A 21,689-nucleotide genomic window follows, 5' to 3' on the forward strand; every position below is an offset into this window, starting at 1 on the left:
GGAATTAAAACGTCATTATTCTGGTACATGTGTTGCGTGTTGCATGCATTGTTAGTTATTCGAGGATGATTGAAAAAGTAAATTGAAGTGTGCGGAGTTGGAAAAAAAAACGATCCGATGATGGTCTTGGACCATTTAAAGTTTAGTTGTCCTTCCATAGCAAGTAAGACATTGTGGAAAGAACGCCCGTGGATACCTGAGAAAGCTTCAAACGTACTTGAAGCTTTCGAGGCCGTGTTCATGGAACTATGAACCTGGACTCGTTGTCTTTTACTTTGTCGCAAATAAGTTATTTAGTTGGCTCATTAACTAAAAAGAACTCGAAGCAAGTTGTAGAGGAGTTAACAAAGGTAAGTAAAGGGAAATAACGTTAATTATATTTCATCATTAGTCATAAAATGATACAAAAATTTCATGTTAAAAAAAGAGTTAATTGTAAAACGCCATATTTGTGATTGAACGTCAGTCAGTCGATTACCTACATACAGGTTTCGATATTACCATCTGCGGCATCTGCTCGTTGCAAACATGTAGAACAAAGATGTTGCTTGATTGTCGTTGTATATTTTTTCTTTGGCATTTTGTCGTTTTCTTTACGGTGACAGTTTCGCGAGTTATTCACATGGGGCCACAATTTCCGTTCGCGTATTTTTAACAGTTTTTCATTTTTGTTGATTTATTTCGTTTTTTTGTCATCATTTCGTTTCTTGTAAGTTAACAATTACAGTAGAAACCCGATTATCCATGTGTGGATCACCATATAATTTAAGTTTATGTATTTCCAGGATGATTTTAATTGAGAAACTTTGGAGTCCTTTGAACGAATTGTTATAACGAAATTAATAGTAAATAAATAGAGCAAAAATTTGCTTACTAAAGGAGTTTATTTCAAAAATTGTTTCCAAAGACTCCAAATTGAAGAATTATCTGTGGTTATGCTCGATCTTAACTTGCACTAATCGGGACCCTACTGTTTTTTATCAAACAATTAACTCTATTGCTTTTTGCTATTTTATCTATTACGAATAGTTAGTGACTCTGCACGGGTTAGAGGCTGACCGACACTTGCTGCAATGCCTGTTCTCTTCGGTGGATTTTACTGAAACATCTTCTGGTAAAATAGTTGCGCCACCAACAACACCACATAGTCAACTTCTATTGGAACAGTGTTCTCAGCTACTCAACAAACCATCCCTGTTGTCATCTATCTGTTACATCACAGATAAACCTATCAATAGTCAAAAGGTAAGTGATTTTTAAATCTTATTTTTATAATTAACACATTCAATACCTTAAACTAAAACTAACCCTATAACTAGAAACTTTTGGGTTAAACCATGCGTTTTTTGAAAAAATTTTTAACGTTTCGGATGCCATTTTGCAACCTTTTTCAGAAACAAGTTTGAAGTGAACACTGTTGTTTCTTTGTTAAAAATTTTTTCTAGTTCTAGGTATAGTGTTACTTCTAGTTTTAGTTTAATTAACACCAACTGTGAAAGCCTTCATACTTATACATTCAATACCATTTACTTACTGATACATAAACAATTTTGAGTCATAAAAGTTTACAAACATTTATTTTCAAATTCAATTATAACAACTTTAAAATTAATAAGAATTTAAAAGCAAAGTCAAGGTTCTTTTCAACATAAGAATATCAATAGCTTTTTCGTGTGTTTTATTACTTTTAAATCTCTGTAATATTTTTACTAAATCATAAGAACTAAATTAATTGAAATAAAAATGATTATTATAGTATTCAAAAGAATTTAAAAGCAAAGTCAAGGTGCTCATAAATTTTTACGAAGTTTTTTGCATATTCAAATTACCTTAACTTTTAAATCTCTGCAATATTTTACTTTAGAGTGGAATGAAACTAAATCATAAGAACTAAATTAATTGAAATAAAAATAATTATTATAGTATTGAAAAGAATTTAAAAGCAAAGTCAAGGTGCTCATAAATTTTAACGAAGTTTTTTGCATGTTCAAATTACCATAAAACCATAAATTAAGTAACCATATAATAATATATAATTTTTGCAGAAGTAGAATAATCAAAAAGAAAAATTAACTATAAAGACTTGAAAACAAATGTATTGAAATAAAGAAACATAATAGTTTTATGGTATATATAATATTCATACACAAACAAAAAATAATACAAATTCTGATAGAAAAAGACGAGTCAAAAGTTACCCAACTCACAAGTTGCTTAACTAATATTTAGTCGCATAGCCATTATTTTTAAAAGCATGTTGAAAGCAGGTTCAAAAGCTGCAAAAAGTTCTTCTAATTGGAATATCTAGTATTAAAAATTACCGACCTATTAGCATTTTGAACAATTGCTCAAAGGTTTTTGATATGTTGCTATAATCCAGAATAAGCTACTGTGTTCGCTCATATATATTTGATCATCAGCACAGATTTATGACTGGTTGTTCAACTATGACTAATTTAGCAGAGGTAACAAATTTTACAAAGACATTTGATGGATTAGATCATGGAATACTTCTTTCTAAACTCTGCATTTTTGGATTTACCAATGATTTCGTGGATTTAATTTCATCTTATCTCTCCAATAGACTTTGCTATATGAGCTACAACGGTTAAATCTGATACATTCACAGCTGGCTCTGCTGTTCCACAGGATTCCAACCTGGGTCCCTTTCTTTTCAATGTTTATTTTCTTAATGATCTATTACCATGACTTGATTGTAATGTGCTTGCTTACGCTGATCACTTAAAGATATTCGCTCGTGTAAGATCCCCTGAAGACTGTGTTATCTTGCAGCGCAATCTGAACATTGTCAGTTCCTGGTCTGTACAGAATGGAATGCGCTATTCGAGATCTGGGTGTCTTATTCGATAACCAATTGCAATTCAAAGACCACGTTAACGCTGTAGTAAAGTCATCCTCTGGTGCATTGAGTTTTATCATCAGACAATGTAAAAAATGTAACAACGTAGCCGCATTAACAGTACTTTTTATATGCGTTTGTTCGTACAAAATTGGAATATGGTTCCCTGGTTTGGTATCCTTGTTAATAACTCCCACTAGCTCATGCTTGAGAGAGAAAAGGTTCTTAAAACACTTACATTTTAAAACAGTTGGTTAGTATCCGGAGTGAGGTGTTGACTACACGTTGCGTTATTGGAAGAATTTAACTTTTCATCTTGGAGCAATCGTAAAGAAGATGCTAGTAGAAAATTTTTATCGAACATCGTCAATTGTACTGTCGACTCGCCTTCACTTCTTGCTCGAATTGTACTGTTACTGATACCACAAATCACTTTTAATTCAAGACATCTTTGTCACAGTCCTTTCAGAACTTGTGGCGTTTTATTTACCCAAGAGCTTTATGTTGAAGAAGAAAATAATAGAAATGAATATTAAAAATAATTCCTTAATGGCTTGAGCCACTCTTCCTTAGTTTCATAATTTCAGAAGAATTAGCAGTTATATTTATAGTACTAGCTCTTGAAATCATGTATGTCTTTAGAAGAAGTTTCATTGCTTATAGATTTGTTGTTTGTACTTAAAGTAGAAGTAATTTTTAAGTAACAGTTGAGAGAGTATATTTTCCCGAGCTTCTTGAGAGCTTTGGAAAGTCGCATATTGCTCTAAACTAGAACTTGTCACTGTATGGGGGTAATTTTTTGAAGAGTATAGTATTAACTTTAAATTTCTTTTTGAATATAGTTCAATACACATTAAGGAACTTCATTAGGGCTTTAACTGTATCAAATTAAACATTTGCATCAAATCAAAAGTAAACACCGCCAAATCATCACGTCTTTTGCACTAAGCATTGGAGTTTTTATGACATGCAAAAATTTTGAACTCGTCATTTATTTACAATCAATTCAGCGGCTGCTGTCCATTTGCTATTAAATAAGTTCTTGGCGTTCTTCACCCTTGCTGGCAGTACAGAATGACAATCATTGAGCTATTTGAAATGGAAAAAACTTGATGAGGTCCAACATTCACGCTATTCTTTTGGTGGTCTTCCCTGTGATCTTTTTCCTACGGGGGGTTTACAGTTCATTTTTCCGTTTTTAATGTTGTTTTTGCCATCTTCCATTCTTTTTATATGTTTGCCCCGGATTCTTCGTCTCTGTCTCATCCATCTTCCTATGTTTTGTATTCCGCATTGTTGTTTGATTTCTTCATTCAATAGAAAATCAAATTTTCAAAAACCACTACTGAGTTCAAAAATTTGACTCAAATTTTGCCAGTAACTGATATTCGTATTTAGTTAATACAGAGGAAGAGCAACATTCTACAAAAGTCGTTGAAGTGTCGAGACATCAATGTTTTCGATAACCTGAATGGCTGTTTTGAACACAGCAATGATTTCTGGATTATTTGTGTAAACTCCGTCTTTAACATTGTCTCGTAAAAATGAGTCGTATTGGTTGAAATCAGAAGAATAATTCCCATCCCAGTGGTCTCTGGGCGACCCAAAGCTAGAATGCGCTTTTCAAAGAAGTAAGAAAGAAATTATTACCAAATTCTTTTGCTACTAGAGTTTTATGAAAAAATTTCCTTACTTAATTAGTCTGTTGACTTTTCTTATTATTATTTAATTAGTTCATCTTCACTTTTTAGGGAAGTCTATTTTATTGTCATTCTATTTCCTGAAGGTCATTTAACTTTTAGTGCTTCATTGGCTTCAATACACAAATACAGCTCATTTTTTCATTAAACCTGCAGAGCCATGTGTTATTTGTACTTTTTATCATGAAAATGAGTTGCTGACAGCGAGTGATAAAAATGTATATAACTGTATATTTTGAATGCTTTATGTAATTTCTACTACAGTAGTTGTTTTATAAAGTTTTTCTTCACTTGTATATTTTATTGTGTTTCTTAAACTTGGCGGTGCTAATTTATTCGTCTCTTTCAACGCTAAAGGTATTTATTTCCTTCTGTTTGTTTTAGTTGTGTTACGTTCTACACATTTATTTAATTCCAATTAATTTACTTTATTTGACTCTACCATTCGCAATTAATATTCGTGACGTTGGTCCATCAATTGTACATGTAAATGGTTTTAAATCGGTTCAGAAATGTTCACGTTTGAATGGAAAATATATTATTTCCTTACATTGTAGCGTGGTGTAACCGCCCGCTACTTATGGGTTCGTGTTTTTTATATTGTATCTATTTTATGTTTATTCCTTGTGGTTGTTTTATTTATACTTATTATAGTTTATCGAGCGATACACTAAAAATTTACTTCTTAGAAGTAAAGGAACCTGAGAATTAGTACTAGGCTTTCGTTTTTTTCAGCAAATTTGAATGAACACATCCGTAGTCAAGTTTTTTGAAGTGTATAGTGGTATACATTAATGTGACAGAAAATTCGCATGTACTTTTTTCTACGTTTCCATTCTAAGTATTGTAGGTTGATTCCTCCTACGTGCACTTTGTACACAGAGACTATATCTGGACATTCAATTACCTTGTTGCAATTTTCGCCTCTTGATAAACCATTTTAGTTTAGAAATATGATATGACTCAAAATAGAACGATGCCAATGAAACACAACGGTTATCGTACATTGAAAGTCACATCTACGCCATTTATATCATAATTTACGAAATAGGTTATCGAGTGGAGGTTTAAAAAGAACTGTGTGGATCTTAACTGTTTGTAAATAAAACTTTATATTTAGTAAAATACAACTTTTATTTTATAAAAATTGATTTACTTTAATTTAAAATATAAGTAGCAATAATATAGAAATAAATCAATATAAACTAAGGAATAAAATCGATTAAATCGATACATTTTCTATGAAGGTTACTAATATGAATATTACAAATGTATAGCTTGCATTTTTTTAATAATTAATTTTTAGAATTTGATATTTTAAAGTTGAAATTCTGAATGTATAATTAACCATTCTCGTGTAAAATTCATAAAGTCCGTCTCTAAATATACATATAGTATCAGGAAATGTCTCCAAAATCACACTTTCTAATTTTAGAGGTTTTGCAGTAGCCTCCAAGAAAATTAGCACATCTTGAGTGTTGACCGCATCGTACCAATTTAAATTATAAATACCGATGTGTATTAAAGCGCTTTTAAAATAAACTTTTTTTATTGTTTGCATTTAATAAATACCGTTACTACATGTGTGTTTAAATTTATAGACATTGAAGGTTGGGTCTCAATTCTTTCAACAATTGTGCAAGTGCCTACGCCTGACGCCGGTGCAAGAAGCAATCTTCGCACTCGCCTTTTGCCACTCATCGAATTCCGAATTAGTGAGTTATGCTCAGAACAGATTACGCGAGTGCATCCCCGATTTGGTGAAATCGTACGTGGACACCGAGGGTAGTAGCAGTCAACACGCGGGCGGCCTTCACGAGACAACACCTGAGGTCCTACACTTAATCCTCTCAGTGGTGCTTAAATCTCCAAAAGACGTTGGTCTTAGCAACGATCTTCATACTACCTTCTTAGCGACATTGAAAAAAGACTTTCCGAAAGATATAGTTCCGGTCGTTTTAGCGCCGCTCGTGTATCCGGAGGAGTGCGAAATCGGCCCCGAGATGAGCTCGGAGGGCCCCGGTTTATCCGGGGGTATGTTGGACACGTCCCTATCGGACATTATACGGGAGGTCGGGTTCGGATTTACGGCCAGCGTCGAGGAGTGTCGCAATACGTTCTTGAAATTGGGTGTGCGCGATATCACGTCTGCTCACGTGGCTCGAATTCTGACGGTAATGTGCCAACAAACCAGCACCATAGAGGATTCTATTAATTTACAGCAACCGGGTTCGTTTAATAAATCTTTGGAAGGACGAACATGGAACATTGAGGTGTTTATACAGACAATTAAAGAGGTGAATCCGAATTTTGCCTGGAGTAGCGTGATTAGTGATTTAGACCATAACGGTTTTATGCTAAAAGACCGGCAAGGATTAATTACATTGTTCAAGGCTCTGCGATTAGGACTTCAAAATAGTGGGTTTCATCCAGACACGTTCCCTGTTGATAAATTTTACCGTGTATGGGTTAATTACGAAGGACAATTCAGTTTGATTCAATTGATATTGAAAAATCCCGATGTGTTCTGCTTCGCTGATTATCCAAGTTCATCAGTTGCTATTGATATGCTAAAAACACCACCTGAACAAGACAGCAAAGAATTAGCAAATTGGAGATCGTTAAATTTGATTGAGTTACTGTTACATTTATCAGAATGCAACAATCTTTATCATCCCGTTTACGAGTTGTATAAAGTGCCATTAACAACTATTCCCGACGTGTTGGTTCTTGCACTTATACAAGTCCACGGTTCTGTAACGATGCTCCGACAGGAACTTTTAACGAATTTAATACCGATTTTTCTTGGTAATCATCCAAACTCGGCCGTCATTTTACATCATGCCTGGCACACGCAAACGTTGAACTTCAAAAACATCATCATGCATTCGATGGCTGAATGGTATACAAGGGGTGAATGTGATCAAACTCGATTATCCAGAATTCTAGATGTAGCCCAAGATTTAAAAGCGCTTTCCATGCTGTTAAATGCTCAATCAACACAATCTTATCCTTTTATTATCGACTTGGCCTGTTTGGCTTCGAGAAGAGAATATCTTAAATTAGAAAAATGGATTGCTGATAAGATCCGAGAACATGGTGAAAACTTTGTTTTTGCTTGTATAAAATTTTTACATAGGAGGTGTCCTCAATTATTAACTGGTAAGTTAATAATCGTAAAAAAATCACTATCTCCACAAAGTTTCGAAAAGATGATTTTTTTAAAGATACAATATGTTGAAATAATTAATTTAATAATTTTTTAATTTCATCTTTTCGAACAAACAGCATAAATTACTACTATAAACAACACAGGCAAACACATTACAAATTGAAATATTTCCCACGATTTATTTTCATTAATATCGTATGGTTTTGTCTTGTTGCCCCTAAAAAAATGTTTTTGAATTTTTTAATAAAAGTTTTGCAGACCAACAACTAATAATATTAATGTAAAATAAATTTATTCAGGTAAAAATGACGAACCTTCTTTAGCAAAGATACCTCCACTTCCAACAGAAACCCTGACCACGATTCTGATGTGCCTGCAATCTTGCGCCGGAAGTGTTAGCGCCGAATGTCAAGAAGCAATCATCCAACTAGCAACAACTTGCAACATGTACTTAAAAGCGCGTCAACAACCAACGACTTTAATTCGAGCGAATCGTATGGACGGACCATTCAATCCAACAGCAATGGGACCTCTTTATAATCCTCCAACAGTCGATCAACTTTCCGGTCTCGGAAACACACTCGCCAACATCAGCTTAGGCGGTCCAGCGAACTCAACGTTCAACTTACAAGGCGGATTGGGGCAGCTCGTTCCGTCGCCGGGATCTCCTTCGCGTATTTTAGGTGCTGGACCGGGACCTTCAAACAGTCCGTTTCCAATGTTACCCTTACAACATCAAGGACCGGTCGGAACGGGGGCTTCCCTCGTTCCGAACGTTACAAATTTAAGTAGTCTGAATAGATTGGCGCCGAATCCAGCTTTGGATAAACCGCCGAGGATTCCCGACCAGAACGTCTTCCCCGATATGGCCAACGTTGCGAAGGACATAGAGGACGAAGCAAACAGTTACTTTCAGAGGATATACAATCATCCGCCGCATCCAACTTTATCGATTGATGAAGTTTTGGAAATGCTTAAGAGATTTCAAGATTCACCAATTAAACGGGAAAGAGACGTAAGTTTGAATCGAAACTGTGAAACGTTATTTCTTTGGTTGTTTTTATAAAAAGATATAAAAATTAAGTTTTAACATTGAATGTGATGTTTATAGATAGCCTAGAAATTAACATAGATCAAGGTGATATTTTTAAGTCAAAGTAAGATTGTTGATTTCGACAGTTTTATTTGGTTAACAATTTAACGAAACATGTCTTATACTTCATGAGTTGAATGTACTTTAAATATTTAGTTTATTTACGTTGTTACTATATTGTTAATGCTTTTGCTACCTCTTTTTACGGTTGCTTATATATTTTCTTTTTAATGTTAAATGGTTTGGAAGTAAAATTAGATTGAAATATTTTATAGCAGGTTATACGAAAATCGATCGATTTCGATGAATTAAGCAATCAATGATCATGTAATAAATCATTAGCACAATTATAACATTAGTAACAAGTATCTTGAAGGGGAATAATCACAAATTTTTCAAAAATTTAAACATTTGTTCATCAAATCTTAATTTAACAAATTGAGAGTACCGAATTTTCGAAATCTCTCGAAATGCAAAGTGAAGAAGGCAAATAACCTTCTTCACTTTGCATTTCGTCTTTCCGCTAGAAACTTTCTCTTCATCCTATTCATTGTTTTATTTATTTTTTATTGTTTTATTTAATTTAACTTTACATAAACAAGGTGTTTAATTGGTTCAAATCAATTCTCTGCCCTTCATAAACCGCATCATATTTTTTACAATCACTGATAGATCATATATGAGCTACTATAAATGATCAATGATAACCATTTAAGTTGGGTAACATTCAAGTGGGCCAATAAAGAAACAGAAATACACCACCTCAACGCCGTCTTGTATGCTACTTTGTAATCATGTGTTTATATAACTTCTAATCATTCACCCAATGGGTTTCACATAGTTTTATGGTAACAAATTTTGAAGAAAATTTTTCATTGTTTACTACTCTGCAGGTTTATGATTGGCTTAGTCCTATCAACAGTCTTAATCGATGTGTGCTTACAGATAGCTCTTCTATAACATGAATGAGAGAGAATCTTCTTCATCCATAGAAATTGTTTTTATAGTATTACTTGATCCTGTCTCACTTGCATATAATTATTAGTATCTACTGGCCAATGCTAATTTATTAAAATTAATTGGAATAAAACAACAAAACTTTGACTATTCATGTTGTCATAGCATGGCAATATAGCCATATTCTCAAGTGAAATCAATTTCAGTTTCTCTGAAAAACGTTATCTATCTGTCACAACTCTCTAGCGAAGATTGTAGTCATAGACTTTGTAATTTATAAGGTACTGATAGCAAATATGTACTAGAGATTGAAATGACAGGAATTTACCTCAATCTGATAGTAATGACTTGAATGAAGGAGCAGATATAAATCACTTCTCGATCAAATCTAGAACAAAGCAAAATTGTTACCCAATATGGATCGTCTTTAGTATCTAAAGTTGAAATAATTCTTGTACTTTACGTTTATGTCCACAACCTCTTTTTATTTGTTCTTCCTTGCCTATCTATGTAGTCTTAGAAATTCTCAAACTTTCCCTGTTTTGGCCTTTAGATGTCTTACATTTCATTTTACATTCTTGCGCTCCTCATCTTCTCATTGCGTTTCCAATATGCTATTCTTGCCATAACCTTTCTAATAAATTGTTTTATTCTCTTCATTCGTTGATTTACCTTTGATAATCCGTCAGTCTTTCTTTATAAAGTTGAAAGCTTTACCAAACGACTTTGATCATTATTTTTCCGCTATCTACCGTTCTGTACTTACCTTAATTACTTTAATAAAAATTTCTTTCTGTGTAATAAATTTAATCTTTTATTCTTAACTTTGAATTTTATTTAGGTATTTTCATATCTTTTTAACATTATCAATTTTAGGGTCAAACGTCACCTGCTGATATCTGCTATATTATCAACAAGAATTGCGTACTGCAAACTTATAAAAATTATCATGCTTAACTAATTTAATTGAAGACGCAGTAATTCTAAATCTTGGTGATCTCAATCTACTATTATTCTAACTCACACATCTACGTTTCCAAATTCTTGCCTTTAAACCATCCCTTATTACAAAATAACCTCTTGTACTACTGCTATCATGGTCTTTAATTCTATGCTATTTCCTTTGTATATAATTCGTTTTTCGTAATATTTACAATCCCAGTCATACCACTGTGCCTATCTGTCCCCATGAATCAAATAAATGAATTCCTCCTTATCCTCCCTAATTTTTTAATGATTTTCTATATTCTTAAATTGTAGTTTACCTGCCACTTCGTATTTATATATAGTTAGTCAAAACTTCAAGCTAGTCCCGGACCCTCACAAATATTCCGCTTACATTTATAAAATTATCGCCATCTGATACTTCTTTATTTTATAAGGTTCCATGCATTTGAAAGGTCTTCTTCTCTTTAACGTTGTGATTTATAATACCTCTACAGCAAGCTTCTATCTCTCTAACGCAGTAGATTCTAGCACCTAAACTAATAATTTCTTAATACAGGTAAATATTATATATTGTACGCCCTCAGCTTCTATCTCTTCAACGCTGTAGACTGTAGTACCTCGGCTAATAACTTTTTGATGCAAAAGGTTGTAATGTCTCGGCCGTAAGCGACCTCAGCTATTATAACTATCACTTTAACGCTGTTGTTTGTATAACCACAGTTAATAACGCAAAGGGTCGTATACATTTCTATTTCTCCCTCCTTCAAATATCGTATGAACTTGTCCAGAATACCATATCCAGAATTTGTCCATCATATCCAGAATACAAATGGCATTTTTATCAACGTCGATAAAGAACCATTCTTATTGTAGCATAAAATCATTCAAATCTATATTATTATTCTAATCATACACACATAACAGCCATTGATGGCAGAATTGTATCTTCAGCATCTCCCAAGTAATGAAATGTCAAAATCGAAACAAACTTGATGTATTACATTGAAAACTGTTCTACTTAGATATTAGAGATATTTTTTCAACCTTAAAAATAACGTTTCAACTCTTAACCAGTAAGAGTTAATTAAATTTTAAGATTAATTTACTGTTATTTTCTAATTCATAGGTATTTAATTGTATGTTGAGAAATTTGTTTGAAGAATACAGATTTTTTCCACAATACCCAGACAAGGAACTATATATCACAGCACAACTTTTCGGTGGGATAATTGAAAGAGGTTTGGTAACATCTTATATGGCTTTAGGCTTAGCTCTCAGATTCGTTCTTGATGCTCTTCGGAAGACTGAGGGATCTAAAATGTATTATTTCGGGATAGTCGCTTTAGATCGCTTTAAGTCAAGACTGAAGGATTATCATAAATATTGCGAACACGTTCGAGCGATACCGCACTTTAATGAATTTCCACCACATTTGGTCGAGTACGTTGAATTTGGATTGCAAAGTCTGGAACCCCCAACAAAACCTACCGGTTCGGTTCTTCCTGCGAGTTTAGCTACAATGCTGGCTCCGGTTAGTAGTAATTCGAGTACTCAAGTGTACAAAAGTAGTTCATCTTCGGTAATAACCTCAAAAACGAGTACGACCACGACTCCGTTGGGTACAAGACCTTCGATTGCAAATGCGACGAACATTGATACTTTATTGGTTGCGACTGAGAAAGAGGAAAAGATCACGTCGCCACCGGAAAGTTTACAAGATAAAACAGCGTTTATTTTTAATAACTTGAGTCAGTTGAATTTGCAAACGAAGTGTGATGAAGTAAGGGATATTGTAACGGAAGAGTATTGGCCATGGATTTCTCAGTATTTGGTTATGAAGAGGGCATCCATTGAACTCAATTTTCATGGGTTATATTCTAACTTTTTGGATTGCTTGAAGATGCCTGAAGTGAATAGAATGGTTACTAAAGAAACTTACCGTAACATCAAGGTTTTATTGAGGGCAGATAAGGTTATTGCAAATTTTTCGGATCGGTGAGTAATTAACACAATTTTTTTTAAACTAATTATACATTTTATTGCATTAAATGTCGTCTATAAATCTTATGAGTAACTAAAACTATACAATACATAAATATAATAGTCTCTTATAACTAAAAAATTACAAAATTATTTTTTTTGTTGCGCCAATTTTTCTTTTAAAGCTTGCGCGGCTGCTCTTAACTTGGGATTGACGGGAACTCCGCTATGTTTACCAATTCCCTTGGCGAGTTTTGGGGTTCCTTTCATGTTATGATCAGAAACCAGGTGTTTAGATAAAGCTGTATAAGTACGAAATTTCTTGTTGCAATTATAGCAGGGTTTTAAATATTTCGTGTCATCCTTTGGCGCTGGCGAAGGAGTCGCCGGTTTTATAGGCTTTTCTGTTGACATTTTCACAGTTTTAAAAGAGAAAACAACACTCAATTATATACGATATGTAAACTTGTTTCTGTCAACTAAAATGACCGTTACGTTAGTGATGTAGAGGGGGAAAATTTAAAATTTACTACCAACCGTAAAAATTTAAATTTACTATATAGAAATACTGAAAGTATGCAACCCAATTTGCTTGAAAAAGTGATTGTGTTTTAAAAAAGTTAATATTTTTTTTTAAATTTTTAGATCATTATTGAAAAATTTGGGACACTGGTTAGGCATGTTAACCTTAGCAAGAAATAAGCCAATTCTTCAAAACGATCTTGATTTAAAATCGTTATTAGTTGAAGCTTATCACAAAGGTCAACAAGAGCTTCTTTATGTGGTTCCCTTCGTGGCGAAAATCCTAGAATCGTGTGCGAAAAGTAAAGTGTTTAAACCACCAAATCCATGGACCATGGCTATAATGAATGTATTGGCAGAATTGCATCAAGAGCCGGAGTTAAAGTTAAACCTGAAGTTTGAAATAGAGGTACTATGCAAAAACTTGGATATTGAAGTGTCTCAATTAAAACCTTCAGATTATCTTAAAGACGCCGAACGGTTGCGAAAGATTGAATATCAACTTTCGCAACCGCTTAAGAAAGACAGTTCGCAAGTAGCGGTTTCTCAATTGAATATTGCCACGACTAGTTTGAATGAACCAGAATTAGCTCCGGTTCCTGGTCAAACAGCTAGTTCACCACCTGCAATGCAGAATAACAGTACAACTCCCACTTCTTCCGTTGCCGCTCCAGAACCACGTTTCAGTTACATGGACATCCAATTAGCTGGAAGCACAGCGCTACAAAACCATCTTACGATAAATCCAACAATTCTTTTATTCCAAAGTCAACCACAATTAAAGCAATTGGTTCGACCAGCGGTAGAAAGAGCCGTAAATGAATGGGTACTTCCTGTAGCTGAAAGAGCAATTAAGATTGCTTTACAAACGTGCGAGCATATTATTAGAAAAGATTTCGCCTTGGATTTTGAAGAAAATCGAATGCGAGTGGCGGCTCATTATATGGTACGAAATTTAACAGCTGGAATGGCTATGATTACATGCCGAGATCAACTTTTAGCGTCGATAAATGCTCAAATGAAAGGAAGTTTACAAAGTGCAATGGTTGGAGCTACAACTCAACAAAAAGAGATGATTGATCAAGCCGCAACGATGATCGCCCAAGATAATATGGAACTCGGATGCGCTGTTATTCAAAAAACTGCAATAGAAAAAGCAATTCCTGAAATTGATAAAAGGTTAATGAGCGAATTTGAATTGAGAAAAATTGCTCGACAAGAAGGACGAAGATACTGTGATGCAATCGCTTTAACTTATCAAGCTGAAAGAATGCCCGAACAAATCCGATTGAAAGTCGGTGGTGTTACCCCGCAACAAATGGCTGTTTATGAAGAATTCGCGAGGAATATTCCTGGTTTCTTACCAATGTCTGAACGAGAAACTGCACTGTTTATGGCAAAACCCATCGTTGCCATGGAACCACAAGGTCATCCTGCTACCCCATTTCAAGTAGCACAATCTGGAGCGATCGCCTCGGATGATTTAACAGCACTTTTTGAAAAACACGCAATGGATGTTGAACAATTTATTCACGCTATTAGTGGGGCTACATCGCTTCAAGCTATGGCTACAAATTTGCATTTATTAAGGGATTTTTTGGTCAATGCTATGCGTAATAGAGAGGTTAATTGTGCAGCAGCCATTGTACAAAAGGTATAATTTTTTCTCTACAAATATAGGGTGGGGCAGTCAAACCGCACTAATTAAAAGTATTAAAAAAGTATAATAAAACATAAATTTAATTTTTTTTGCAACAAATGTTAAGAGAAAAGATGTGATTTTATGTAAAGCAAAAAAATCATTTTTTAAATATTACTTCAGGTAGAGGCGGGTATCATTTTGCACACATTGTCTAAGGGTACATTTATGTTGGAGCTGTGATAAACGATAATAGCGACGATACTAGCAAATCAAAGTAAATGTTGTAATTATGCAGGTGTTTATATTGGAGCGACGTTAATTAGATTCCCTGTTTTCTTTGCTATTATTAGGTGTGGTCAGCATGACCATCGACTGTTTAATTAGTGAAGTTTTTGTTAGATCCCCCTTGTGGGACCAAAAAAATACATTAAATTTATTTTATTTAATTTCTTTAAATAGGTGTGAACAATAATAGGAAATTTCTACAAATCTATAATTGTGTGAATCTCCAATAGTAATAGTATTTAAATTGGATTGCGACAAAGATACGTTTTAAATAGATTGCGAATATTTTCAACAGATCCTTTTGGTCTTCCAGTATTACTAGGTGTGATATTTCTTGCTTTGGTTGTGCTTGTTTCTTGAACATGATGGTTAATGCCTTCTCTATCAATAATAATATTAAGTAGCAAATAGATACACTTAAAAATATCATCAGCTGCATCTGTAAATGTCTGTATCACTGTTACTAAAATTCTCCACTTAGTGTACAGACAAATTTGGGTGTTATTATAGGCTATCTCAGAAACTATCAGAGATACGAAAAAAGTAGGTGCCATGTCTTGGTCTCTTTTTCCGAAACTTTTTTAACGTTTTTAAGTTATAGCCAAAAAGTCAAATTTCAAAGAAAGAAGCGATTTCAAAAAATGCTCATATTTCGTTTATTTTTGAAATCAGAGAAATGAGGTTAATACATTCTTAAGACACTTCTTTGATTAGAATACTGCTACAAAATTTTAAACATAACTGATAATTTTTGAGATACAACGTAAAGTTGTATTTTTTTAAATACAAACTATAGTTGATTATGATATAAATACTGAAAAAAGCGTATTTTTAGCTTTCCAATGATGTATCGCTTATTTACAGAAAATAAGCGTTAATTTTCAATTCCAATAGTAAGCGCTAATGTTCAAAATTTTGATTATAGTAGACTAGTCCGGACAGTAAATACTACCTAGTGGCTATAATATATGGTTTTCCACGAATATGACAGAATAAAGTTGGTTTTGTACCATTATTCAAGTATGTTTAAAACTTTTCAACGGCAGTATATTCTACTTAAAAAAGTGTCTTAAGAACGTATCAACCCCATTTCTCTAATTTGAAAAATAAACGAAATATGAGCATTTTTTTTTAAATCACGAAAATTTTAAAAATTGCTTTTTGGCTATAACTTGAAAATTTGAAAAATTGTTTTTTGGCTATAACTTGAAAATTTGAAAAATTGCTTTTTGGCTATAACTTGAAAATTTGAAAAATTGCTTTTTGGCTATAACTTGAAAATTTGCTTTTTGGCTATAACTTAAAAACAAAAGGAGATAGAGGTTTGGTGTTTGCAAAAAGTAGGACATGGTACCTACTTTTATAGTATCTCTTATAGTTTCTGAAGTAGCCTATAATAACACCCAAATTTGCCCACCGGTACAGTATTCCAAAAGCACATTCAACAGTACTTGTTTACTTGTGCTCTTGACAATATAGCATTAAAGTATTCTTTATCTACATCAATTTATTGTCTTCTATAAAGTTTCAATAAATTAATAAGAAGTGCATAGGCTTGTTGCCTTAAGTGAAAGGTGCTTAAAGGTGATGAAATTTTCTAAACGTATACCTTTTGATATTTATAGAGTGTGTATTGAATGTGCGCTTTTTATTTGCAATTTCAACAATATAATACTTTACAGCATTTGAAGTTAAAAGTATTTCTTCTTCAGATTCACTCATTTAAAAAAGTATGTTTAATTAATAGCTTTGATGTAATGTAATAAATGAAACGTCACCTATAAAGTAGAGGTCGTCGCTATTATCAAATCTCCACTATAAACTGCATATCATAGAAATGAATTTTGCGCAGCTCTTATCGCCGTTCTTATCGTTTATTGCAGCTCCAACGTAAACGTACCCTAAGTAATCATCACTGATACGTCGTAGTATTGCTGTTTTCATCTTCAAGTTTCACTTTTATGCCTTGTATAGTTGCCAGGCACGGGACGCTTTAAACTGGATATATCCCCATAAAAAATAGTCGCACAAGCTTAGGTCTGGTGGTCGCGGAGACTAATCAATATTCCCATTTTTACTGATGAGGAAAAAATTCTCTAAGAAAGTTCAATTTAACCCTAGCTGTATGACAAGTTGTTTCATCTTATTGTAAATGAGTATTCTCATTCATAGAAGTATGGGCCAATTATGCTATTCAAAGAAATCAATGTTCACCAGTCCAATTAAACATGTAACTGTCAATATGATAATCACTATCAACTATACTCTATGTTTTAATTCAGAGGAGTAAAATGGAAAGTCACGTTTAGACAGTATAATTTTTCAAAGCTATTTTTTTCTGGAAGTTTTAAAACCAAAGAGGATTTTAAGTAAACTGTAGTTACGAATTTAATTACTTATTTGTTTAAACATAACAAAAATTAGGGCGTACCTACTTACTTTGTCCCACATAAAATGCAACATATCAATATAATTTGACATTACACTAAAACCTTGAATAACAAATTAATACAGGAAAGGCAGTGTCCGTTATCAAAGTTTCGGGTTTAGTCGTGCATCTGACGACGCACTTCTAAACCCGATACTTTCTAGTTCTAGGTCTAGTGTTAGTTCTAGTTTTACAATAGCACTATCACTAGAACTAACACAAGACCTAGAACTAGAATCATTCGGGTTTAGCCGTCCTGAGAGACGTGCGGCTAAACCCGAATGTTTCTAGTTCTTTGCCTAGTGTTAGTTCTAGTGGCAGTTGTAGGTAGCGCTAGTTAGCATAAAATATTACTGTGTTGTATATTTTTATTGAACTAACACTAGAACTAGAAAGTTTCTGAAGACGCACGGCTAAACCTATTATTTTCTAGTTCTAGGTCTAGTGTTAGTTCTAGTTTTCCACTATCACTAGAACTAACACAAGATCTAGAACTAGAATCATTCGGGTTTAGCCGTCTTGAGAGACGTGCGGCTAAACCCGAATGTTTCTAGGCGGCCTGCAACATCTCGAATTTTCCTAGTGTAATTTTTGCTTAAAACTGATCAATAGCAACCCTTCTTTTTAGCGCTTCAATTTGAAAACACTCCTCCGAATTAATAAATAGAGTATAACTCACGGATAATTGTAGGGTTTGACTGACTTAATACTCAAAAAGTGAAACTTTTCTGCTTCTATATAGAATTTCATCTTTTATCTTAACATTTGTTTTAAATAGTGCAATTTGATTGCCCCACTGTATTATTACAATTATATTATTAACTTTTTTTTTTAGTGTGTAGAAGCTCTACAAGAAAACCTTGTACCAACAGAAGCAGAACCTGTTATGATTCGCTTAAAAGAGATTATAATTCGAATATTAAAATCTCTTCAAGATCCTCGAGCGTTTGGACAACAATGGACCAACAAACAAGTGACAAAGTGCCTCAGCGAATTTCGAGACGAAATGCGTTTTAACGAACTCGCAGCCGAAGCGTTAATAAGAAGCGGTTTGGTTAATATCGCGGCTTTCGACGGAGCTTTGGCTCAACTTTTGGATACAAACGGAAGTTATAGAGCACTTAATATGGCAATACTTTTATTACAAAATTTATTTATGGACGATAGACCGACGCCATTGGTTTCTGAAAACGATTTCTATCATACGATTGAGATTTTAATGAAAATTAACAACCACGCTAGACAACCATCAGAAAGTTTAGCGAATATTATCGATATGCTTCGGCATAATCAAGATCAAATATTTATGAGTGAGAGGTCTCCTGGTGGACCTACTTCTCACATTCATAATGGAATTTTACAAGTAAGTGAAATGAAAAAATTATTTTGGATGTTTTATTTAAAATTTTTTTAATTTAGGTTAGGGCAACGCATTTTGAGGATCCACCTGGATTTGTAGAAAGAATTGATTATTTAATTCGAGAATGGATAAATGTTTATAATTCTCAACCGACAAGTAGAGATTCAACGAAACCTTTCAGTATGTTTGTTCATCAAATGAATATCCACGGAATGTTAAAAACCGATGATTTAATAACTAGATTCTTTAGACTATCAACACAATTATGTGTTGATTTAGTCTATAGATATATGACAGATCAAACCACTACAGGAAACCACCTTCGTGTTAAATGTTACAATACATTGGACGCATACATTAGACTAGTTGCGTTGTTGGTGAAACACTCCGGGGATTCGAGTAATACTACTCCAAAGATTCATCTGTTGAATAAAGTATTGGGAATTGTGGCGGGATGTTTGTTGCAAGATCACGAACAGCGAGGGGTCGAATTTCAACAGTTGCCTTACCATAGAATGTTTATAATGCTATTCTTGGAATTAAATAATCCAGAACCGGTGTTAGAAACAATTAACTATCATGTATTGACGGCTTTTTGTCATACTTTGCATATTTTGAGACCATCAAAAGCAGCCGGTTTCTGTTATGCTTGGCTTGAATTGGTATCGCACCGCATTTTTATGGGAAGAATGTTAGCAGCTACACCACAACAAAAAGGCTGGGCGATGTACGCTCAATTATTGGTGGATTTGTTTAAATATTTAGCACCGTTTTTGAGGAACGCAGAATTAGCCAAGCCAGTAACGATGCTTTATAAAGGAACATTAAGGGTTTTGTTGGTGTTGTTACACGATTTTCCCGAATTTTTATGCGATTATCATTACGGATTTTGCGATGTGATACCGCCAAATTGTATACAAATGAGGAACTTAATTTTATCAGCCTTCCCGAGAAATATGCGTTTACCAGATCCCTTTACGCCAAATCTTAAAGTGGACATTCTTCAAGAAATAACTTACGGACCAAGGGTACTTGGAAATTTTTCTTCAACTATTACCCCACCATCTTTCAAGAAAGATCTCGATAATTACCTCAAATCCCGTGCTCCTGTAACATTTTTATCTGAGCTACGAAGTAATTTACAAGTATCACAAGAACCAGGAATGCGCTATAATATTCCATTGATGAATGCTCTGGTGTTGTATGTCGGTACTCAAGCTATAGCTCACATACGTGGAAAGAATTTAACACCGAACATGTCGACGATTGCGCATAGTGCACACATGGATATTTTCCAAAATTTGGCTGTTGATTTGGATACTGAAGGTCGATATCTCTTCCTTAATTCAATCGCCAATCAATTACGTTACCCAAACAGCCATACACATTATTTCTCTTGTACATTATTGTATTTATTTGCGGAGGCGAACACCGAAGCTATTCAAGAACAAATAACGAGGGTTTTATTAGAACGACTCATTGTTAATCGACCACATCCATGGGGATTACTTATTACGTTTATTGAGTTAATTAAAAATCCAACTTATAAATTTTGGTCGCATGAATTCGTTCATTGTGCTTCAGAAATTGAAAAGTAAGTTGGTTTTCTATATATAAAGTATTGGAGCAAATAATTTATAGTTGATTTTTTTTCTAGATTATTTGAATCTGTTGCTCGTTCATGTTTCGTCCAAAAAACTCCAGTACAAGCGGAAGGTGATCTACAAGAGTGATAGTGTAAAGTGATTAATAAGATGATAATAACAATGAAGATTAAAAGATAACTACGAACAATAATTGTTTTACACAATACATTATAAATAACAAATTGGTTTTAATGCCTTTTATTTTTCAGTTTTTCTTTTCTGTAACTGGCTGCTTATTTTTCGATTTTGATTTACGTCGAACTATTTTCATTTTTCTTTCTAGTAGTTAAGTACCTAGTGTATATTAGTGAAAACCTATGTAATATATTTATAACTATTTTTAAGAGATTTGCAAAAAAAGCTCTATGTGTATTATATAAATATACGATATAGATGTAATAAAAAGGTTTTCAATGTTTTCAGCATAAAATATCTTTTATTTTTCCTGCGGTGGTTCTTCACACAATTATTCCCAGAAAGTGGATTCTCACCAGGATTTTAAATTGCGGAAATAAATCAAAAACTTCCGGTATTGAAGTAAAAAGTGTCACAATTTTTATTAAATAATATTAGTACAATTTAGATATATAAATATTTTTCAAAATTAAATTTCAGAATCAAAGAAGCAATAGTACTGAATTACACATAATATATATTCCAGACTGTAAGAAGATGTTTGGAACTCTACTTACCTATTTTCAGACTGCATGATGCATAAACCAAAGATATATCATACTCCAAGAAATAACTTTCAAGTTAGATTGGATTTAAAACTTTAAAGGAATGATTAAATATATGATTACGAATTTATCTACTTATAATGGAGAAATACTAGAGAAATTGCATGAATTGTGATGTGCAATTCTATGCTGAAGAAGCACTTATCAGCAAATATACTAGTAAGTATTTATTATAATTTATAATAATATAAATTCAATAAAAACAATACTTTTTCTGGTCTGTTTTATTTACTGTCGGTTTTGGCTTACACCATCATCAGAGACATTAGTAATACAACATTAGATTTTAGCGACATATTAAATCCATTCTGTTATTCATATAGACGGCTTATCACAACTATACAAATTAAAATTAT

General features: G+C 33.4%; 1 protein-coding gene across 2 annotated transcripts; it reads left to right on the forward strand.

The window, feature by feature from the left end:
- Positions 1–53: 53 nt before the first annotated feature.
- On the forward strand, positions 54–21,023 carry LOC111428668 (CCR4-NOT transcription complex subunit 1). Of its 2 annotated transcripts, none has more exons than XM_023064311.2 (9): positions 54–350; positions 1,030–1,245; positions 6,162–7,722; positions 8,032–8,747; positions 11,857–12,725; positions 13,356–14,886; positions 18,423–18,950; positions 19,007–20,541; positions 20,605–21,023. In XM_023064311.2, exons 1-9 carry the CDS (start codon positions 249–251, stop codon positions 20,678–20,680), a joined length of 7,134 nt encoding a protein of 2,377 aa, XP_022920079.1. In that variant the 5' UTR covers positions 54–248; the 3' UTR covers positions 20,681–21,023. The 2 variants fall into 2 exon arrangements, with proteins under 2 accessions (XP_022920079.1, XP_022920087.1); XM_023064319.2 differs by having other exon boundaries at positions 8,080–8,747.
- The last annotated feature ends 666 nt before the right edge of the window (positions 21,024–21,689 follow it).

This window comes from Onthophagus taurus, chromosome 1 (genome assembly GCF_036711975.1).
Source record: "Onthophagus taurus isolate NC chromosome 1, IU_Otau_3.0, whole genome shotgun sequence".
In the NCBI taxonomy this organism is placed as follows: domain Eukaryota; kingdom Metazoa; phylum Arthropoda; class Insecta; order Coleoptera; family Scarabaeidae; genus Onthophagus; species Onthophagus taurus.

Excerpts from the sequence above, each read along its gene's own strand:
- LOC111428668 (XM_023064311.2), top strand. The coding sequence starts at position 249 with ATGAACCTGGACTCGTTGTCTTTTACTTTGTCGCAAATAAGTTATTTA. Across the intron at positions 8,748-11,856 it reads CAATTAAACGGGAAAGAGAC|GTATTTAATTGTATGTTGAG; the intron begins GTAAGTTTGAAT and ends TCTAATTCATAG. Across the intron at positions 12,726-13,355 it reads ATTGCAAATTTTTCGGATCG|ATCATTATTGAAAAATTTGG; the intron begins GTGAGTAATTAA and ends TTAAATTTTTAG.